The sequence below is a fragment of the Cotesia glomerata genome, linkage group LG6, assembly GCF_020080835.1.
Source record: "Cotesia glomerata isolate CgM1 linkage group LG6, MPM_Cglom_v2.3, whole genome shotgun sequence".
Classification (NCBI taxonomy): Eukaryota; Metazoa; Arthropoda; class Insecta; order Hymenoptera; family Braconidae; genus Cotesia; species Cotesia glomerata.
The window spans coordinates 24,044,583-24,067,155 of NC_058163.1; the positions used below are offsets into that span (position 1 = coordinate 24,044,583).

Sequence of the window (22,573 nt, forward strand, 5' to 3'; positions counted from 1 at the left end):
TTCTTAAAAATGATTGAGCGTTATGAGGCGTGCACTTTTGGATTTTCCAAACTTTTTTATTAGCTTCACTTGTATGTCAGTATGTCAGTATGTCAGTATGTAACTCTCCGTGGGTAATTTGCGCGCCTGAATATTTTGATAATCAACAAATAATAGTTTAAAAACTAAAAAATCACGCTTTTATAAATAAACCAAACTAAAAGTAAAAATAAATAATAGTTTAAAAACTAAAAACACGCTTTTTATAGAAAACCAAACTAAAAATAGAAAATAAATTTAAATTAAGAATAGTATTAAAAATTTCAATAAATATAAATTAATAACAGTGTAAATAAAAAATGTATTTTATTTTAAAAAGCGTGGGGTGCTTTTTAAGATATTATCAAAATGATAATCACTCTACTCATATCTGTCAATAAAATATTTATAACTATTGACACCATGCACCTCACGCTTTTTAAAATAAAATACATTTTTTTATTTACACTATTATTAATTTATATTTATTGAAATTTTTAACACTATTCTTAATTTAAATTTATTTTTTATTTTTTAGTTTGGTTTTCTATAAAAAGCGTGTTTTTAGTTTTTTTAAACTATTATTTATTAAGTAATTAATTTTCGAAATTGCATCTTTTACACGTAGAGGTATAGAGAGATGGTAAAGTTAGTATGAAATCTTTGGCCTACTCGAGTGGTACGGAAGATTTCATACTAACTTTACCATCTCTCTATACCTCTACGTGTAAAAGATGCAATTTCGAAAATTAATTACTCAAAAACAGTGCGGTCAATTGATCTGAAATTTTGGTAGTGAATTATTAATATATTTATCTTTCAATAAAAAAAATTTCATAATTTTCTGTTGAAATGCTTATCACGCAACAACTACCTTAAAAATTTATTTTAGCAATAATTTAATTGTAAAAAATAATTTATAAAAAATAACATTTATAATTTTTTAGAGCTTCTAATAATGCAATTTTTTCTTCTTTTAACATAAATAAAACCATTTGATGATAATCACTGACATTTTGAAAGATTCTCCTCGGTCCCTCGGTCTGTTTCATTGATCGCTACTGATCACGTACAAGCTAAATTAATCCAAGCTGTCATACTTTGGCAGTCACGTACTGACCGCACATTATCAGCCAAGTAATGAAATCCTATTTTCGTAAAATCAAACTTTTTTATTACAATATTATAAAATCTACAGTTTACACATACATACATAAAATATATGATACAACAAGTACAATTTACATACAGGCAATCAAAATTATTTTCTAGTTAACAATATCAATTATAAAAAAAAAAATTAAATAAATACAATAATAATCATTATTGTACAGTAATTATAAATTATTTTATAGTAATTAAAAATTGTGACAATTACTGTAAATACAATACACTTTTGCTATTAACAAAAATTTACATTTCAATTGTTAACATACAACACATAAACTTTATAATAATACATTCATTAATATTCATATATTTTTTTTTATAGTAATTTATTTTTAATTAAGGGTTGAGACGGTATTATTATTATTATTATTATTATTATTATTATTTTTATTTTTATTGTGAAAATGGTCCTCAGTTGCGAAAAAAATCGCCTCTCATTAAAATTATCATTGTCTTTCTATTCATAAAAAATTTATATAATTATTTCTTCATTCTTAAATAAAATAATTATGTTTTTAAAATTTTTACTTTCTGTCATAGCATAATATAATTAATTAGCGACGGACATGGGCGTATAATTACAACATCAAGTATATATATTTATTATTTATATTTTATCTATTTAAAAATGATATTGATGCCTACTGTTTTGATAAATATCCACTAGACCATTTCTTCTTTTTATTAAATAAAAAATAAAAATAAAAAAAATTTTTTATCGCAGGGTAGTCAGATATAAAATCTAATATAAAAAATATATCAATGAAAAATTAATAAATACAGTATAAACTTAAATTTGAGATTAAGATCAAAAGGATTTCTTCAATACTCCTTTTGGTCCCTTTTGTAGAATTTATTACACTTTTTTCTGCCTTTTTTGATTTTCTTCTTATTAATTTTTTTTTTTTTTTTTTTTTTTTTTTTTTGTACAGGTATTATAAAATCGCTGCGGTATGCTCGAGATTTAAATTAGTTAAATCAGTCTCATTAAATATTAATTATGCTCATTACATCATGATTGGCAGGACAGTAAATTATACAGAGCATTTGTAACAGTAGGCTAATTTAAAATTGCAATCATTAATTTTGATATGTATAAATAAAATGCATACAAATAATCATCGGTACATATGTAATATATACAATTTTTTTTTTGATTAGCCGGCACCAAACCATAAGAGTTTTAAATTTTTTTTTTTATAATTATAGTAAGTAATTTTTTTTTTTTTTATATTAACTTATTGCGAGACTCTCGCAATCACATTTTAAGTGATCACAGTTTTTTTTTACTCATTAAAAATTTTTTTTTAACACTTGTGTGCTTCAAACAAACTTTTTAAATATTTTTTTTTTTTATTAAATCTTAGCGCTGATTTTTAAAAATAATAAAATTAAATTTTTTTGGTTTAAAAATGTTTTTTAAAATTAATGAAATTTTTTTTTGATTAAAATATTATAAATATTTTTTTTTTTTTTTAAATCTTAGCGCTGATTTTTAAAAATAATAAAATTGAATTTTTTTGGTTTAAAAATGTTCTTTAACATTAATGAAATTTTTTTCTTTTTTTATTTTGATTAAAATATTATAAATATTTTTTTTTTTTTTTAAATCTTAGCGCTGATTTTTAAAAATAATAAAATTGAATTTTTTTGGTTTAAAAATGTTCTTTAACATTAATGAAAATTTTTTTAAAATTCAAAAAATTTTTTTAATTTCTTCTTTAAAAATTTAAATTATAATTTCAGTAAATAAAAATAAAAAAGAACATTTTTACCCTCAAAAAAATGACCAATTACACAACGAGTAATTATTCCAATAAAAAATAAATACAATGGCGCCTAATTATATATAAAATATTATAATGATAAAACATAAAGAGAATAACTCTGTATTGTCAATAATTGGAGTTTCTCCAGTGTTGGTAAAAAAAAGTCGGCTACAATACGTAATAAAAGTTGTCGATAGCTTTCAGCTCACGCATGATCACTTGAAAAAACGTCAATAATCAAGACTTTATTGCCGTTTCCCACATAAAAATTTTCATCCCCCATTTCCACCCCCGCCCGGCAAAGCCTCTTTCATTTTTATCTCACCATTAAACATTTTCATTTTATATAATCCGACGGCATTAAATTAAAACGCGTATATTATTTATAGCTCAGTTGATAAATTTGTTCAATCCATTAAAAGCAAATAAATAAACAAATAAAAAAATGAATGAAATAATGGACGGAATTAATTAAAAATAGGGTGGCGCAAAAAAACGTGTATTTTTTTAGTTTTTTATGTTTTTAAAGTTTTTTTTAAAAATTAGCTCAATAAAAAAATTAATTCAAAATTTTAAAAAATTTAAAAATTTTTTCGAATTATTTTTTAATATTTATATTAACAAACTTTTAATTTTTTTATTTTAAATTAACATACTGAAAAACAGAAATAAAAAATAAAAAGATGAAAATACAATTTAAAAATTTGTTTTTTAATTCATTAATAATTATCCGGTATTTTTTAAAAATTTTGAACAATTTTTATTAGTAAAAATTTACAAAATTAATTACTAAAAAAATAAAATAACGAAAAAAAAAGACTAAAAATTCCATTTTTTTTTTTTAAATGAGCCTTCTTGGAAAAAAAAATTAATTTAAAACAATTTCATTTTTTAGCTGAAGAAATAAAAGAATTTTTTCAATGTAACTTTTTGTTGAGAAAAAATTTTTTTTGATTTAAACAAAAACAATTTTAGGAAGAAATTAATAACTTACAAATTTTCAATCAAAATTATTTTTGTCTAAATTTATAAAACTTTTTTTAAAAAAATAGGTTTCTAAGAAAAATCTTTATTTCTTCTGCTAAGAAATAAAAATATTTAAAATTTCCACCAAACCAAACTCTTATTACAAAATTGTTAATTTTTTCAAACAAAATTTTTTCTCTCAGTGAAGAAATAAAAAAAATCATAATAATAAAGTTAGCCGACATTTTTGATTTTTTTATTTTGCTTAATTTATAAAATTATAACTAAAAAATATTTTTAAAAAATTGCACTTATAGTTTTTGAAGTTTTTAACAGATGAAAAATTAAAAAAAAATTTTTTTTTTAATAATTTTTTAATAAAAAAAATCATAAAAATTATTTTTATCAAAATCTATAAAACTTTTTACCAAAAAAAAAGTTTTTAAGAAAAATAATGTTCATTTCTTCCGCTAAAAAAGAAAATTATTTAAAATTTTCACCAAATTAAACTCTTATTTTAAAATAACTAATTTTTTCAAACAAATTTTTTTTCTCAGTGAAGAAATAAAAAAATCATAATAATTTTTTATTTTTTTATTTTGCTTAATTTATAAAATTATAACTAAAAAAAAAAAAAAAAAAAAAAATTGCACTTATAGTTTTTGAAGTTTTTAACAAATGAAAAATTTTTAAATAATTTTTCAATAAAAATTTTTATTTTCATAAAAAATCTTAAATATTTTATCTTCTTACCCAATTTTTAAGAGCTTCATAATATTTTTTTTTAAGACACTAAAAAAAAATCAATTTTTTTGCGGCACCTTAATAAAAAAATAACGACACATTTCTAAAAAAAAAAACTAAAACTTAAAGTTCATAAACGTCTCTGCCGTTTGGCCTAGCGACATTTGGTCTACAAGAAGCGGGACTGGCATAAGAGTGGATGATATGAACCCTGAGTCTTACATCCCCAGAAGACCTGGATCCGTCTCCTCTAGGTCGCCTGGAGAAGCTGACCGTCGTTTTGCAGCAGCAGTAATGAAAGAGTTTAACATAAGCATTTCTGAAATGTCGGTCGAAGACGCAGTAGACGAGGCTGTTAATGCAGGACTTGGATAAAGCGAACCAAGCGAGGTTGTAGAAGATCCTGGCTCCTACGCGTCGTTGAGCGCTGGCTAAAATTGCCGCACCAAAGGGCAACCAGAATATTGCGAAAAGGGTAAAGCTGTATATATTGGTCTTCATTAACTCATAATCCCATGAGAATGACGCCGGTGGCTTGAATGAACCTCTTACTGCGCGACGCACGCGTAATACCAAACGCAGATACAGAATTGGTGTCAGCAGAGCCGGCAATAGTACTAGAAAAAATGCTCCTATTACCTGCGGGATTGCCACCGGAATAAATTTACGCCCACAGAAGTCTGGACCGAAGTCTAATGATGATTGAAGTCCTACTGCTATTCCTGCTATCACCCAGATTACGAAGATTGTCGCTGTTACGCGACTTGGGGTCAACGCTTCGTATCTGAAAAATTATCAATAGTTAGTCATGAACTGATCGATTATTTAAGTGGTTGGATAATTGTCTTAATTAAGTTAATTGCTTTAGATTGTACACTGAGATATAATGAAAGTTTTACAGTTAGACAAGGATTTATTGATTTAAAAACTTTTTTTTAATGAATAATTTATTTTAGAAATTTTTTAAAATGTACAATCCATTAAAATGTACTCATTGAGATCTTTCATTTGAGTACCCACATCAATTTTTCATATATTTTTATTTATATGATATATGATTATAGCATATATGAAATATATAAAATATATAAAAAGTGCATGTGGGTACTCAAATGAAAGGTCTCGATAAGTATAACATCAAAATGGACTTATATTTACGAAAATGTTGATAATTAAAGAATGATTATTGTATTTTGTTAAATAATGATCTTTTTAATGATATAAGCTCATTCTGATGTTACACTCATCGAGACCTTTCATTTGAATACCCACATCAATTTTTCATATATTTTAAATACATGATATATATGAAATATATAAAATATATGAAAAGTGCATGTGGGTACTCAAATGAAAGGTCTCGATAAGTATAACATCAAAATGGACTTATATTTACAAAAATGTTGATAATTAAAGAATGACTATTGTATTTTGTTAAATAATGATCTTTTTAATGATATAAGCTCATTCTGATGTTACACTCATTGAGACCTTTCATTTGAATACCCACATCAATTTTTCATATATTTTAAATACATGATATATATGAAGTATATATGAAATATATAAAATATATGAAAAGTGCATGTGGGTACTCAAATTAAAGGTCTCGATAAGTATAACATCAGAATGGATTATATTTACAAAAATGTTGATAATTAAAGAATGACTATTGTATTTTGTTAAATAATGATCTTTTTAATGATATAAGCTCATTCTGATGTTACACTCATCGAGACCTTTCATTTGAATACCCACATCGATTTTTCATATATTTTAAATACATGATATATATGAAGTATATATGAAATATATAAAATATATGAAAAGTGCATGTGGGTACTCAAATTAAAGGTCTCGATAAGTATAACATCAGAATGGACTTATATTTACGAAAATGTTAATAATTAAAGAATAACAATTGCATTTTGTTAACTAATGATGTTTTTAATGATATAAACTCATTTTAATGTTACTCTCATCAAGACCTATCATTTGAGTACCCACATCAATTTTTTATATATTTTATATATATATATATATAATATATTAAATATGATATATATGAAATATATGAAATATATAAAATATATGAAAAGTGCATGTGGGTACTCAAATGAAAGATCTCGATAAGTATAATATCAGAATGGACTTATATTTATGAAAATGTTAATAACGAAGGAATGACTATCGCATTTTATTTACTGATGATCTTTCTAACAATTTAAGCTCATTCCGATATTACACTCTCGTGTAATACACCAGTTAATTTATAAATTACAGCATTTTATGCAATTTATATGTTTACATGTATTTCTAGATCAATAAATATCTATTCTGAGTCCATTTCAATGAAATTTTACTCTTGCAGTCGTAATTAAAATAGAATTTCACGACAAAAATCAATACTGTAATATTATTATAACTATATCATCAATAGTTAAAACTCAATTCCATAAAAAAATTCCTATTTATCATCAAATAGAATATTTAATCATTTCTTCTTTACAGCACAAAGAATTTCCAACACTAAAAATTTCTTTACACTGAAACGAATCCTATGCATTGAGATTATAATCAATTGTTTATAGAATTTTCAGGTCATTAATTCTGGTTAGAATTTTCTAAGCTCATAAAAAATAAAATAACGCCGTTAGTATAATTACATAAATAATAAATTGTGCCGCTTCGATTTAGACATAGTAATATTTCTAAGAATCATAAAGACTATTGATCGCTATATTTTTAGGGTAAGAATTTTCAAGGCGCTTAAAAAGACAAATCACACTGAAGATCTTCGAAATTAAAGCGATAGTTTACTGATTAATTCCTAACAGACAACAGATTTTAATCTATATTTTATTGTCTGTAAATTTAATAAAAAATTACCGAATTTTTTTAATAATAATATTTATGAAAATTAAGTTAGCTATTTAAAAATTTTCAGAATTTTTTTTTTGTGAAAGAATTATTAAAAAAAAAAAAATCATTTGTAAAAAACTTGAAAATCTTCAAGTACAATTTTTATAAAATATTTTTTTCTTAAAAACACACTGAAGAAATTAAAGCGAAAATTTAGTGATTAATTTTCAACAGATAATAGATTTTAATCTATATTTTATGGTCTGTAAATTTAATAAAAAATTACCAAGTTTTTTTAATAATTATATTTATGAAAATTAAATTAGCAATTTAAAAATTTTTAGAATTTTTTTTGTGAAAGAATTATTACAAGATAATTAAAAAAAAAATTTGTAAAAAACTTGAAAATTTTCAAGTACAATTTTTATAAATTATTTTTTTCTTAAAATTACACTGAAGAAATTAAAGCGAAAATTTAGTGATTAATTTCCAACAGACAATAAATTTCGATCTGTGTTTTATTCAACAGACATATAGATATATATTATATAATATATCACTAATGATAGCAATTCTAGGAAATCTTGTTTAATAGAAAAACAATGACGTCGCAGCATTGAATAGATATGAAGATACCATCTTTGTATTTGAAGAACATCAATATCTTCTATTGAGGTCTGTTCATTATTTATAATATTTCTTCTTGTCGGGGCAATAACGTTAAGAATGATTTTTGTGAGCTTCTTTGTATTATTCTTACAATAGATAAGTACAACAAAACGTTTGATAATGAACATTGTCATTTATTGATCTTCAGAGAAAGAAAAAAGTAATTTTTCAAGAATAAATATTTAATTGATTAATCGAAACTCTATTAGATTAAAAATGAAGCTATAACTTAAAATTTTTATTAAACTAACAAAAATCGATACTAACAAAAATATATATAAACTGGCTAACCTAATTGTATTATAATCATAACTAGTCATTTTTAGTGTCTACAGTAAAATATACTGCGTCATAGAAAATATTACAGTAATAAATTTTCTAATACTTAAAGCAAATAATTCATTCTCCAATTTGATGATTTATGACTGACACTAAAATTTGTTATTCTAATTTTACTTCAATAAATTTATATAGGTTAGAATAACTTGTAACTTATAACTACAAATTTCTTCATTTGAATATTAATTAAGTTTATATCGTCTTCAAAAGTTTACAGTGTGGAAATTTTTTCACTGTTTAACCTTGTGGAAATATTTATCTGATAAAACTGCAAGTAATTTTTTATAAATATAAATTATACATATTATTGAGAGAATAAGCAAAATTTATGATGATAAGTTCTTAGGCTGCATTCAAAAATGTTCTATCTCTAGATATATAATTAAGAAATGACCTTGTATCTTGTGAACTATTGATATTTTTAAAGATATAAGCTCATTCCGATGTTACACTCATCAAGACCTTTCATTTGAATACCCACATCAATTTTTCATATATTTTATATACTTATATATATGAATATATGAAAAATATATCAAAATGCATGTGGGTACTCAAATGAAAGCTCTTGATGAATGTAACATCGGGATGAGCTTACATCTTTAAAAATATCAATAATTAAGAAATGACCTTGTATCTTGTGAAATATTGACACTTTAAAAAATATAAGCTCATCCCGATGATACACTCATGAAGACCTTTCATTTGAGTACCCACATCAATTTTTCATATATTTATATATATTATATATATGTAATATGTATACATAAAAAATATATCAAAAATGCATGTGGGTACTCAAATGAAAGCTCTTGATGAGTGTAACATCAGAATGAGCTTATATCTTTAAAAACATCAATAATTAAGAAATTACCTTCTATCTTGTGAACTATTGACATTTTTAAAGTTATAAGCTCATTCTGAAGTTACATTCATTAAAAGCTTTCATTTGAGTACCCACATCAATTTTTCATATACTTATATAAATTATATATATATATATATATATATATATATATATATATATATATATATATATATATATATATATGAAAAATATATCAAAAATGCATGTGGCTTTTCATATATTTTTCATATATACATATATATAATATATAAATATATAAAATATATGAAAAATTGATGTGGGTACTCAAATGAAAGCTCTTGATGAGTGTAACATCAGGATGAGCTTATATCTTTCAAAACGCCAATAGTTAAAAAAGTACAGTGCAATTTAACAAAAGTCATTATTTAATAAAGCAAAATTTTATTTATTTATAGTTCACAAGTCACGGAAGTCACATAGTGACTGCAAAGTTGCTAGTAAATATTATTTTATTTATGACAATTTTTAATATCAAAACCTCGTGAAGAAATAGAAAATAATTTTTTAACATAGTAACAATTTATTTATGAAATTGAAATATGCACAAAATTTTTTTTGAATAATAAACTAGATCTAGAAAATTATTTAAAAAAAATTACATTTATAATTTTTTAGAGCTTTGAAAGATTGAACTTTTTAAATAAATTTTTTTCATCACAATTTATTAGTTGAAAAATTATCTGATGTCTCTCAAATTTCATCATTAATAAAATACACTTTTAAAGTACAAAAAAAAATTTTTCAGAGCTGTTACAGTTACCTGTAATTATTATGTTTAAAAAATATTAAAAATGAAAAAAAAAAAATGTTTTTTTTGTCTTTTAAGAGTGAATTTATTGATAATTTTATAATAAATTTCTCTTATAATAATTTATTAGTTAAAAAAATATCTGATGTCTCAAATTTCAGTATCATATTTATTTTTATATTCTCATTAAATCACATCAATAAATTTTTTCACAGCTAGTTTTGAAGTTGTAAAAATTTTCTACAGATGTCTTATTAATTAAATAATTTTCTGGAATAGATTTATTTCTTCTAGAAAAGTCTGAAATCTTTCAAAGAAGTCAAATTAAAAATTTTTCTGACTGAGTAAGAACTTTAAAAAAAAAAAAAAATTTTAATTTAAGCTAAATATTTGATAAAGTTTATTAATTTTTTTCTGAGTTTCTAATTTTTAAAAACCCAACGTGTCCAGAGTGAAAAAAAATTTTTTTCTCAATTTTTTCAGATAAATATTTCCCCAAGGTTAATTTAAATTAACATTTTACTTGCAGTAATTATTAACATAACTAACATTATATTAATAAATGTATATTTACTTTTCAGCGGGCAAGCAAAGTCGTGCATAATTTTCCCCAGCGATGGTTGCCAGAGTCAAGATCGTCACGAGGAAACACAAAGCCTCGAGTGTCCATTCAAATCTACATATACTGAGAGAGTCTTCGTGACCAGCAAGAATAACAATCGCTGACGAAGGTATAACTAGTCCAGTTACCAGTAAATCAGCAAGCGCGACATTGACCAAGAATGCATTGCCTTGAAAAAAATAGTATTATATTTAGTAATCATGCGATTATTAATCTCATTACTTTTTATATTACAATATATCGCAATCATGCATCTAAAATTTTTAAAAGCGCACTTATTTTTTTTTTTTTTGCATAATTGCTAATGGATTATTCATGAAAATATTTTTTGTTTGAATTTTTTTTTTTCAGTAAGTTCTCAGGTAAGCTTAATTGATTGAAAAAATTCCGTTAATTGGTAAGATAAATATCGGCAACGTTTCCATTAGATATCTCGATAAAATAAAGACTTTACGGACTTTAATGGCCTCTAAAACGTTTTCAAACTTCCAGATGCCTGGTGGTAATTAAAGGAAAAACCCTCGACTATAAAAGGTGAAATCCAATTGCATAATTATCATAAATTAACCTCATGCGGCTTTTGAAGAAATATAAGTATGACAATGTAGAGTAAAGAAAAATAAAATATTATTGATTTCAGTAGACATTAAAAATTTTTTTTATTAATTAGATTAAAACTAAAAAAATATTTTTAAATAATTGCACTCGTAGTTTTTCAAGTTTTTTTATAAATGAATTTTTTTTTAATGTTTTGTAATAATTTTTTCATTTCATTTTTAGTCGACATAAAATTACCTTTGACATTAAAAACTTTAATTAAATTTAATTGATAAATTTATTTTAACTAATTTTTAATATTATCTGTATAATTAAGAGAATAAGAAAAATTTTGTGTCCAGGATAGTCATATGATAAAATCGGTTTTTTTACTGAAATTTAGTGTCATAGTAAAGGTCTTGACTTGAATTTGTGCCTTTTTAAAGTTTCATATCATTCTCACCGATAGTCAATTTATTATGATAAATATTTAAGCTGCATTCGAAAATGCTCTATATCTAGATACATAATTACGAAATGACCTTGTATCTTGTGAACTATTGGCATTTTTAAAGATATAAGCTCATTCCGATGTTACATTCATCGAGACCTTTCATTTAAGTACCCACATCAATTTTTCATATATTTTATATATATTATACATATGTATATATGAAAAATATATCAAAAATGCATATGGGTACTCAAATAAAAGGTCTCAATGAGTCTAATGTCGGGATGAGCTTATATCTTTAAAAACGTCAATAATTAAGAAATTACCTTGTATCTGGTCAACTACTGACATTTTTGAAGATATAAGCTCATCCCGATGTTACACTCATTAAGACCTTTAATTTAAGTACCCACATCAATTTTTCATATATTTTTTATATTTATATATATATATATATATATATATATATATATATATATATATATATATATATATATATATATATATGAATATATGAAAAATATATCAAAATGCATGTGGGTACTCAAATGAAAGCTCTTGATGAATGTAACATCGGGATGAGCTTATATCTTAAAAAATTTCAATAATTAAGAAATGACCTTGTATCTTGTGAACTATTGGAATTTTTAAAGATATAAGCTCACTTCGACATTACACTTATTGAGACCTTTCATTTGAGTACCCACATCAATTTTTCATATATTTTATATATTTATATATATTATATATATGTATATATATGAAAAATATATGAAAAGTGCATGTGGGTACTCAAATGAAAGCTCTTGATGAGTATAACATCAAAATCAGCTTATATCTTTAAAAACATCAATAATTAAGAAATGACCTGGTATCTTGCCAACTACTGACATTTTTAAAGATATAAGCTCACCCCGACATTACACTAATTGAGACTTTTCATTTGAGTACCCACATGCATTTTTAATATATTTTTCATCTATACATATATATAAATATATAAAATATATGAAAAATTAATGTGGGTATTCGAATGAAAGCTCTTGATGAGTGTAGCATCAGGATGAGCTTATTTCTTTTAAAATGTCAGTAGTTAAGAAACTACAAGAGAATTTAACCAAAGTCATTATTTAATAAAGCAAATTTAAAAATTTTTTTTCAATACTAATTCGTCCGTAAAAAAAATCTAAAAACCCACCTCTTTTTTTTAGATGATCCTCGACCATAATTGCAGATATCATAAAGACATTACCAACGCTGCCGACGACAGCGAGAGAAGCGAGTAGTAGAAGCCTTGCGACTCTGGACCAGTCAGATGAGAGTGTAACCGGCGACACATCTAGATCGCTGTCAAATATATTTGTTTTACTCCTGTCCATCGATATTTTAACGTCAATCCCGGCGAGCATTCCCACCAAGGTAGTGCTCGACATAGTCATTGTCATTCTGTCACTGTCATCTCCAGTCATCAGCGAAGCCAACGTAGTAATACTTCTCATCGCCGTCACATTCATTTTATATCTGGAAGAAATTATTACATCAAAAAGTGACATTGAATTTAAAAAAAAAAATAAATTACACTAAAGCCTTACACTCGATTAAATTAAATAATTAACGAGAATGACACATGTAGGTATCACATTTATACTTTTTAATCACATTAGACATTAATTACGTTAATGGAAAGATTTTATACTCTATACTCTTTATTATTATTATTTTAATTTTTCAGATTTTATTTCCATAAAAGCGAACGACAACTGGCGCACTGATATGAATTGTAGAGCGTACTCTGGTCGAATTCTCCAGCAGAAGAACTTCTATCCTCTGCTCTCAACTCGGGTGGAGGATTATCTAGAGGGAAATGAAATGATGAGAATTACGAGGTCACCCGCTGGGAGAAGTTCTCATTATCGAGAGTGGGCTGTGCTGGTGTACACCCTCGTACTTGCTGCTACTTGGAGAACGTGTAGTGCTGATGGTATTACTATGGTAGTGTCGCACACAAAATTTACACTACTAGAGACTAGAGACCAGAGGCTAGAGGCTAGAGGCCAGAGGTAGAATAAACGCTATAGGGTCTATCTCTCACCTACTCAATACTACTCCACTTTGGATGGGAAGCCTCGTTGTTCAAGTGTCGGCACGTAATCAACGATTAATCGAATCCAAGTGCTAATAAATTGAAAAATATAATTAAATATTAAAAATACTTGGCTCTTACTCAACAACTCTACTGCATTTTAATTTTTCTTTTATGGGGGGTTTTTTTTTTTTAGCATTATATTTATCGAGATTTTTGAGAGGTAGTATTTATTCAGAATTTTTGATAAATTTTATTTTTAGAATGAAGATATATTCAAGTATGTAGACAGAAAATTTTATATTAATTGAACTATTATTTTTAAAGTTATACGAATATTTGTAAAGTTATCTCGGAGCGTTAGCAAACAGAAAAGAAATTTAAGAAATTGAAGAAATAGGAAACTTTTTTATTGAAAAAAAGTTTTCTAGATTTGAAAAACATTATTTTGAATTAAAATTAATATATAATATAAATAAATATATAATACATATAAATATATTAAAAATTGATGTGGGTATTTAAATTAAAGGTCTTGATTAATGTAATGTCAGGGTGAGCTTATATCTTTAAAAATGTCAATAATTAAGAAATTACCTTTTATCTCGTAAACAATTGATATTTTTGAAGATATAAGCTCATCCCGATGTTACACTCATCAAGAGCTTTCATTTGAGTACCCACATGCATTTTGATATATTTTTCATATATACATATGTATAAATATATAAAGTATATGAAAAATTGATGTGGGTACTCATATGAAAGGTCTTGATGAGTGTAATATCGGGATGAGCTTATATCTTTAAAAATGTCAATAGTTCACAAGATACAAGGTCATTTCTTAATTATTGACGTTTTTAAAAATATAAGCTCATCCCGATGTTACACTCATCAAGAGCTTTCATTTGAGTACCCACATGCATTTTGATATATTTTTCATATATATAAATATATAAAATATATAAATATATGAAATATATAAATATATAAATATATGAAAAATTGATGTGGGTACTCAAATGAAAGGTCTTGATGAGTACAACATCGGGATGAACTTATATTTTTAAAAATGTCAATAGTTCACAAGGTACAAGGTAATTTCTTAATTATTGATATTTTTAAAGATATAAGCTCATCCCGATGTTGTACTCATCAAGAGCTTCCATTTGAGTACCCACATGCATTTTGATATATTTTTCATATATATAAATATATAAAATATATAAATATATGAAAAATTGATGTGGGTACTCAAATGAAAGGTCTTGATGAGTACAACATCGGGATGAACTTATATTTTTAAAAATGTCAATAGTTCACAAGGTACAAGGTAATTTCTTAATTATTGATATTTTTAAAGATATAAGCTCATCCCGATGTTGTACTCTTCAAGAGCTTCCATTTGAGTAACCACATGCATTTTGTTATATTTTTCATATATATAAATATATAAATATATGAAATATATAAATATATAAATATATGAAAAATTGATGTGGGTACTCAAATGAAAGGTCTTGATGAGTACAACATCGGGATGAACTTATATCTTTAAAAATGTCAATAGTTCACAAGGTACAAGGTAATTTCTTAATTATTGATATTTTTAAAGATATAAGCTCATCCCGATGTTACACTCATCAAGAGCTTTTATTTAAGTACCCACATGCATTTTTATATATTTATCATATATACATATGTATAAATATATAAAATATATGAAAAATTGATGTGGGTACTCAAATGAAAGGTCTTGATGAGTACAACATCGGGATGACCTTATATCTTTAAAAATGTCAATATTTCACAAGATAAAAGGTCATTTCTTAATTATGTATCTAGAGATAGAGCATTTTCGAATGCAGCCTAAATACTTATCATAATAAATTGACTATCGGTGAAAATGAAATAAAACCTTGAAAAGGCACAAATTCAAGTCAAGGCTTGCAATGACACTAAATTTTACTAAAAAAACCGATTTTATCTTATGAATATCCTGGAAACAAAATTTTTCTTATTCTCTTAACAATATAAATTACAACATTGCTCATTTTATTAAAAATTTAAACGCGCTTTTTTTTTAATTGTCTTTTCAAAGTCGATGTACAAAATTTCTCAAAAACAACTCAATAAATTGCTTCTATAATTTTTTAAATGACATTTTTCAATAATAAATTGAAAGATTAATAATTCTAATAAATATTTAATAATTTTATAAACAATTTAATTAAAATTTTGATCTAATTTTATTGAAAATAAATATTTTTACTAGTGAGATAAAATTTTCTTCAATTTTTGAATTTCAAAATTAAAAAAAAACATTAATTTTTACATTAATAAATTAAAAAACCTTTTCAGAAAAAAACTGATTTCTCTCGTATTGGCCTTCCAAGTGCGTATAACCCTTGAATTAGATTCATAAATCAATAAACTGTAATAAAACCATCAAGTGTTTACAAAGTTTTATTCAATTGTATAAATTTTCCAGAGGGTATGTAATTTATTTATAAAAGCGCAAAAATAGCCTTATGTTTGCTGTTTTCAATATCATAAAACACGCACAATATTTTCATAGCTTCAACAGTAAAATTGTTTACGTAAGTAAACACTTCAATAACATACGAGGAATATATTTATTATTTTTCTTACAGAACTGCTAAACTTGAAGCATAGAAATTCGTTGATTCTAGAATTAAATATGATGGATCGATTTTTCAGCAAAGCGAACAACATAAACAAGTATCATTTCTCGGAATATTATTTTTGATTTCTACTTCATAGGAAGTTGTTCATAAAAAGCGACGGAGATTGAAAAGTAGCAATAAAGAAGAAAAATTAAATTATAAAACTAATTTCAAGAAGTATATTATGCATGAGAAATATTTTTGTTCAAGACTAATAGGCAATAATATTCTACAATTATCGCAGAAAGACTCGTATACATACATAAATATAAATATATATTTACGGCCAGAAATGGTTTTCATTTTCCATGTAAATGTAAATTATCTCTGCGGGGTTTCATGCATTCTTCTTATCAACCGTTCTCGAGTTTTTATTTTAAAAATAATTAAATATTTTTTCAGAACTGATGCCTGACAAGTTTTCAACATAGTTCAAAACCTTTAGAATAATTTATAGAACTGTGGAATTAATTACAACTTATAAAAGTTTGTCAAAACTTTATCCATCATCATTTAAATTGGTACTACATGCTGGATTATAAAAGTTTTAAATTAAACGTGTAATTTTTTTTTAGTAGCCTGAAGAAATATACTGCTGACTGCTAAACATTACCGAGGGTTGTTATGAGAAGATCTATGACAAAAAAATAAAGTTACGTCATACTGTTAAAAAAAAAGAAGCAATTAATTTTAAAAATGTTTTGGAAGAAAATTTCCGAGAAGATAATTGTACTTTTTTAATATTGATTTGTTGTTAATTATTTTTATATGTTAGCTTTGTTTATAGATTTTATTGTCAATTATTACGCTGAGAGAAGAAATTTATTTTTAAAAAAATGGGCAATTTTGTAATAAGACATTAATTTGTTTTAGAAGTAATTTTACAAACTCGGTTTTGTAAGAATACAAAAAAATGGTTTGAATTAAAAATCTAATTTTATCTACTAAAATTCTGAAAATCTATATTGATTATAAAAATTTTATGGTTTATTTTGTAAGTTTTAGCTACGAAAATTTAATTTTGTTTTTTTAAATTCGGTATTTTATTTTACCAAATTTTAATCTTGTAATTTTAACATTATGTTGTTAAATATATAATAAGCTAATTTTTGAAGCATACATTGAGAAGAAAAAATTTCTTTTGAAAAAAATAAGCAATTTAATAAAAAATTAATTTTAATTAAAATTTTATTTCTTAGCTGAAGAAATAAAAATTTTTCTCACACTAAATTTCTTGTTGAAAAATATTTTATTTGATTTTGAAAAAAACAATTTTAGACAGGCAACTTGCAAATTTTTATTCAAAATTGTTTTTGTCCAAATTTATAAAACTTTTTTTCAACAATATCCAATGAAATTGTTTAAAATTTTTAAAAAATTAATTTCTTATTGCAACATTTTTTTCAAAAGAAATTTTTTTCATTTAGAAAAATACAGTTTTAGGAAGACAATTTAAGAATTTTTATCCAAATCTATAATATTTTTTTCAATAAAAAAGTTTCTGAGAAATATTTATATTTCTTCAGCTGAAAAATAAAATTATTGAAAATTTTAAACAAATTAATTTCTTATTACAACATTTTTTTCAAAAGAAATTATTTTGATTTAGAAAAATACAGTTTTAGGAAGAAAACTTAAGAATTTTTATCCAAAATTATTTTTTCCCAAATCTATAATATTTTTTTTCAATAAAAAACTTTCTGACAAAAATTTTCATACCTTCAGCTAAGAAATAAAATTCCCAAAAATTTTTTCTCAGTATATGCATAAAAAAAATTAGTAAAAAATAAATTTAAAACTTATAAAAAAATATCATAATAAATTTTTACCATGCACAAATAATCAATTTTCTTCACAGACTAGATATTTAATTAAAAAACATATTTGTTCCTTAAAAAATAATGAAAATTAAGTTAACCGACATCAAAAAATATTTATAATTTTTTTTATCGAAAAAATTATTACAAAAAAATTTTCATTTGTAAAAAACTTGAAAAACTATAAGTGAAATTTTTTTGAAATATTTATTAGTTCTAATTTAATAAATAAAAAAAAATCAAGAAATTAAAAACGTCGGCTAACTTTGGCATTATAAAAAATACCAAAATTTTCAGCAGTAAATTATCAAAAGTCAAAATTCAAGGCTCCCCTGACATTAATAAACATTTGAATATAAATAACAAAGCAACAGGCACCTCTCCTGGAATATAATTGATTATTGATGAAGATGGCAAGCTCCTACAGTAATAAATGTGAGGGATAAGCGGTAGTCGTCGGAAATACACATATGAATATATAATTCAATATGTCAAGGAAGGGACCAAGGAACAGGATTATCCATAGTATAGTTATAAGTTATAAGTTAGAACATAGTGAAGATAGTTAAGGTTGTAGGCAAACCGACGACAACCAGCTGACTGACGAAGAGGGTGTAGTCAGTAGGTGCGAGACGGGAAGCTGTATCGATTTGGCGCTTTGCCGGGACCACCGCCTTTCACTAACCCTCGCTTCTCTCTCACTCTCTTTTGTACTCACCCCTGAGTCATTCGCTCTATTCATTTTCTTGTTTTACTATTATAACCATAGATATATATTTATATACATACTAGCTTTCTTGCACGTGTTTTTTACAACCCCTATTAACTCTTTCATTATTGCGCTCAATTATTTCATTCCATTTGCTGGAAGAAGAAATAAAATTCCGATATTAAATTCAACTCTAAAGAAGAAATAACATTCTTTTTTTAATAAATATTTTTTTAAATTGATTAAGTAATCTTATTATAATTTGTTGCATTATACAAAAGTAGGCTACTTATTCTTATATATCTATATCACATGTTTAAATGCATACTGCTATCACAATGTAAGCGTGTTTCTATTCGTAGGATATTATACTCAAACTCTAATTATCCTATAATTACTTCTGGGTACTTATAGCTCAGCTTAATGGCATTTGGTCTTTAGATGTATACATCCGTATCCTGTGATATATATGAATAGGATATTATATCTATATATGAGCTTAAATATATGTACTGTTATATATATAGACATAGATAGACAATAATTATTAATGACTTAAAATTATTGATGAAAATAAAATTTTAAATTATTATATTGTTTGAAAAATTTTGAAGGCATTGAACTTTTTTATCAAAGAAAAAAAAAATAAATAATAATAATTGTAATAATAATAATTGTAATAATAATAATTGTAATAATAATAATTGTAATAATAATAATAATAATAATAATAATAATAATAATAATAATAATAATAATAATAATAATAATAATAATAATAATAATTGTAATTGTAATAATAATAATAATAATAATAATAATAATAATAATAATAATAATAATAATAATAATAATATCGTCCATAATTATCAATAATTATTTGTATATCATGAATGAAGATAAAATAGGTTTACACTTTATTTCTGGAATAATAATAAAAATTAATAAAATCTATCAATTTTGTTAATTTTGTAACAGTTTATATGACAAAAGCAACTGTGCAATCTAAGATAGTGACTGTTATAATTCGTATTATGGTAAATATTGTAATTGTAGCGATTTTAATGTTATTTTGTTTAATATAATTTATTCAGCATTTTGTCTAAGTGAATAATTATTAACAACAATCATAAGCTTTATTTTTATATCTATGTCTGTTTTTAATCTAATTATTTTTTTTTTACTTAGTTGATTTTATCAGATAGTTTATTAGCAATTATCAAATGCTTATGTATAATTTTCTAATTCATTGTACGAATAATTATGTATTCTTGAACAATTAATAAATTATTATTATTATTATTAATATAATTTATTCATTTAGCTCATAGCTATTTTCTTTACAATACTCTTGCATGTTTTTTTTTTATAATTATTAACAAAATTTATCACAATATTAAGTATTGCTACAATTTAACTTATCAAAAGGTCCTATGTTCTCAGATGTATATTTTTTCAAATTTATTTTAAAAATATTAATTCTATGTTGGTTAATAATGTAATTTTTTATTATAATCCTATCTTGTCCACATTCCTGATATACAAATAATTAATAATAAAAAAAAAATAATAATAATAATGTAAATTGTAAAAAAAATAGTAATAACTATTATTATTATTATATAATCCCAATTAAAATAGTCTTAAAAAATCAAAAATTTTTATGACACTGAAGTTAGCAGACGTCTAAAAATTGTTGATTTATTTTTATTAATTAAATTACAACTAAAAAGATATTTATAAAAAATTGCACTTATCATTTTTCAAGTTTTTTTCATGTGAAATTTTTTTTTCTTAATTGTCCAATTGAAATTTTTTCAATAAAAAATTATAATACTAAAGTTAGCCGACATTTTTAATTTTTTTATTTTTTTTCATTAATTAATTTATAACTAAAAAATATTTATAAAAAATTGCACTTATCATTTTTCAAGTTTTTTACATGTGAAATTTTTTTTCTTAATTGTCCAATTGAAATTTTTTCAGTAAAAAATTATAATACTAAAGTTAGCCGACATTTTTAATTTTTTTATTTTTTTTCATTAATTAATTTATAACTAAAAAATATTTATAAAAAATTGCACTTATCATTTTTCAATTTTTTTACATGTGAAATTTTTTTTCTTAATTGTCCAATTGAAATTTTTTCAGAAAAAAATTATAATACTAAAGTTAGCCGACATTTTTAATTTTTTTATTTTTTTTCATTAATTAATTTATAACTAAAAAATATTTATAAAAAATTGCACTTATCATTTTTCAATTTTTTTACATGTGAAATTTTTTTTCTTAATTGTACAATTGAAATTTTTTCAGTAAAAAATTATAATACTAAAGTTAGCCGACATTTTTTATTTTTTTATTTTTTTTCATTAATTAATTTATAACTAAAAAATATTTATAAAAAATTGCACTTATCATTTTTCAAGTTTTTTACATGTGAAATTTTTTTTCTTAATTGTCCAATTGAAATTTTTCCAATAAAAAATTTATAAAAATTTTGAAATGTCGGCTAACTTCATTTTCATAAATTTTTAATTATTATACAGTAGCGCTTAAAAGTATTTTGACAAATATATTTAATAGTTTAATTAAAAATAAATATGAAACACAATAATAATTTATTTATTTTTCAACAGCTTTTAAATAATCTACAGAATATTGTCAAAGTGGTCCTTGTTTGTAATTTGTAACAGAAGAAAGTTTAATTTTTTTAAATATTAAGAAAATGGTGGCTCAAAAGTATTTTGACATTGTTGAAAAAAAAAACTAACGCATAATAATTTGAGCGCTACTGTATATTCACCCGTGGATAATATAAGTGCTCATACCGACAATATTGTGGTGAAAATAATTAATAAATAAAAATTCAATAGTCTTCAAATGGATCAGGTTAGTTGGCTTATTATTTTTAAACAATAAATGCTGTTTAATAAGTAAAATCACCGATCTTAGAATAATAATAATAATTTAAAAAAAATTATTTCTTCTTTAAAAAAATTATTTTTTTATTAACTTACATTTATTGTGTATTTATAAATACTTTCTTGACACTCTTAAACTTTTCTCATGAATCATCTTCTTTTTTACTTAAATGTCACTTGAAAAAATTTTTATAAATTTAATAACAAAAAAAAATTTATTTTTTAAATAATTTAATTATATTTATTTTATTTTACTGTGGTTAGATAAACTTGTTTAAACTATTTATTTTAAAGTGATATAAATCGGTAGATGTTGAGGGTGTAACACGCACCGGCATACTGAACGTTGGTTGACTGAACGCTGGTTTATATCATTCGCCTGGAGCTTTTATATATACGCCAGTAGAATGAAAAATAATAAAAGCGCAAGCGCTGATATTATGCTTTTTACTTAATGTGTTCTTGTACTTATATAAATTTTACTTTTGACCTATCAGCTTGTTGAATATCTATCTCGATCTCCATTTAAACAAATATTAATTTTACTTTTGTTTATAGATATTTTT

At 23.5% G+C, this 22,573-nt stretch overlaps 1 protein-coding gene and 2 long non-coding RNA genes across 5 annotated transcripts; 2 read left to right on the forward strand and 1 right to left on the reverse strand.

Moving 5' to 3' along the window:
- Positions 1-4,672: 4,672 nt before the first annotated feature.
- On the reverse strand, positions 4,673-22,527 carry LOC123267576 (melatonin receptor type 1A-like). Of its 3 annotated transcripts, XM_044732287.1 has the most exons (5): positions 22,104-22,527; positions 13,880-13,962; positions 12,986-13,308; positions 10,749-10,965; positions 4,673-5,451 (listed from the first exon to the last, which is right to left on the reverse strand). In XM_044732287.1, the coding sequence occupies exons 3-5, from the start codon at positions 13,299-13,301 to the stop codon at positions 4,791-4,793; spliced, it is 1,194 nt and encodes a 397-aa protein (XP_044588222.1). In that variant the 5' UTR covers positions 13,302-13,308; positions 13,880-13,962; positions 22,104-22,527; the 3' UTR covers positions 4,673-4,790. The 3 variants fall into 3 exon arrangements, with proteins under 3 accessions (XP_044588222.1, XP_044588221.1, XP_044588223.1); XM_044732286.1 differs by lacking the exon at positions 13,880-13,962 and having other exon boundaries at positions 22,104-22,524; XM_044732288.1 differs by lacking the exons at positions 13,880-13,962; positions 22,104-22,527 and adding an exon at positions 13,380-13,525.
- LOC123267594 lies at positions 11,122-13,154 on the forward strand. The gene is made up of 3 exons (XR_006510075.1): positions 11,122-11,158; positions 11,289-11,330; positions 13,022-13,154. It is a non-coding gene; the product is annotated as an uncharacterized LOC123267594 (long non-coding RNA).
- Positions 13,305-14,010, forward strand: LOC123267593. The gene is made up of 2 exons (XR_006510074.1): positions 13,305-13,416; positions 13,520-14,010. It is a non-coding gene; the product is annotated as an uncharacterized LOC123267593 (long non-coding RNA).
- Positions 22,528-22,573: the final 46 nt, after the last annotated feature.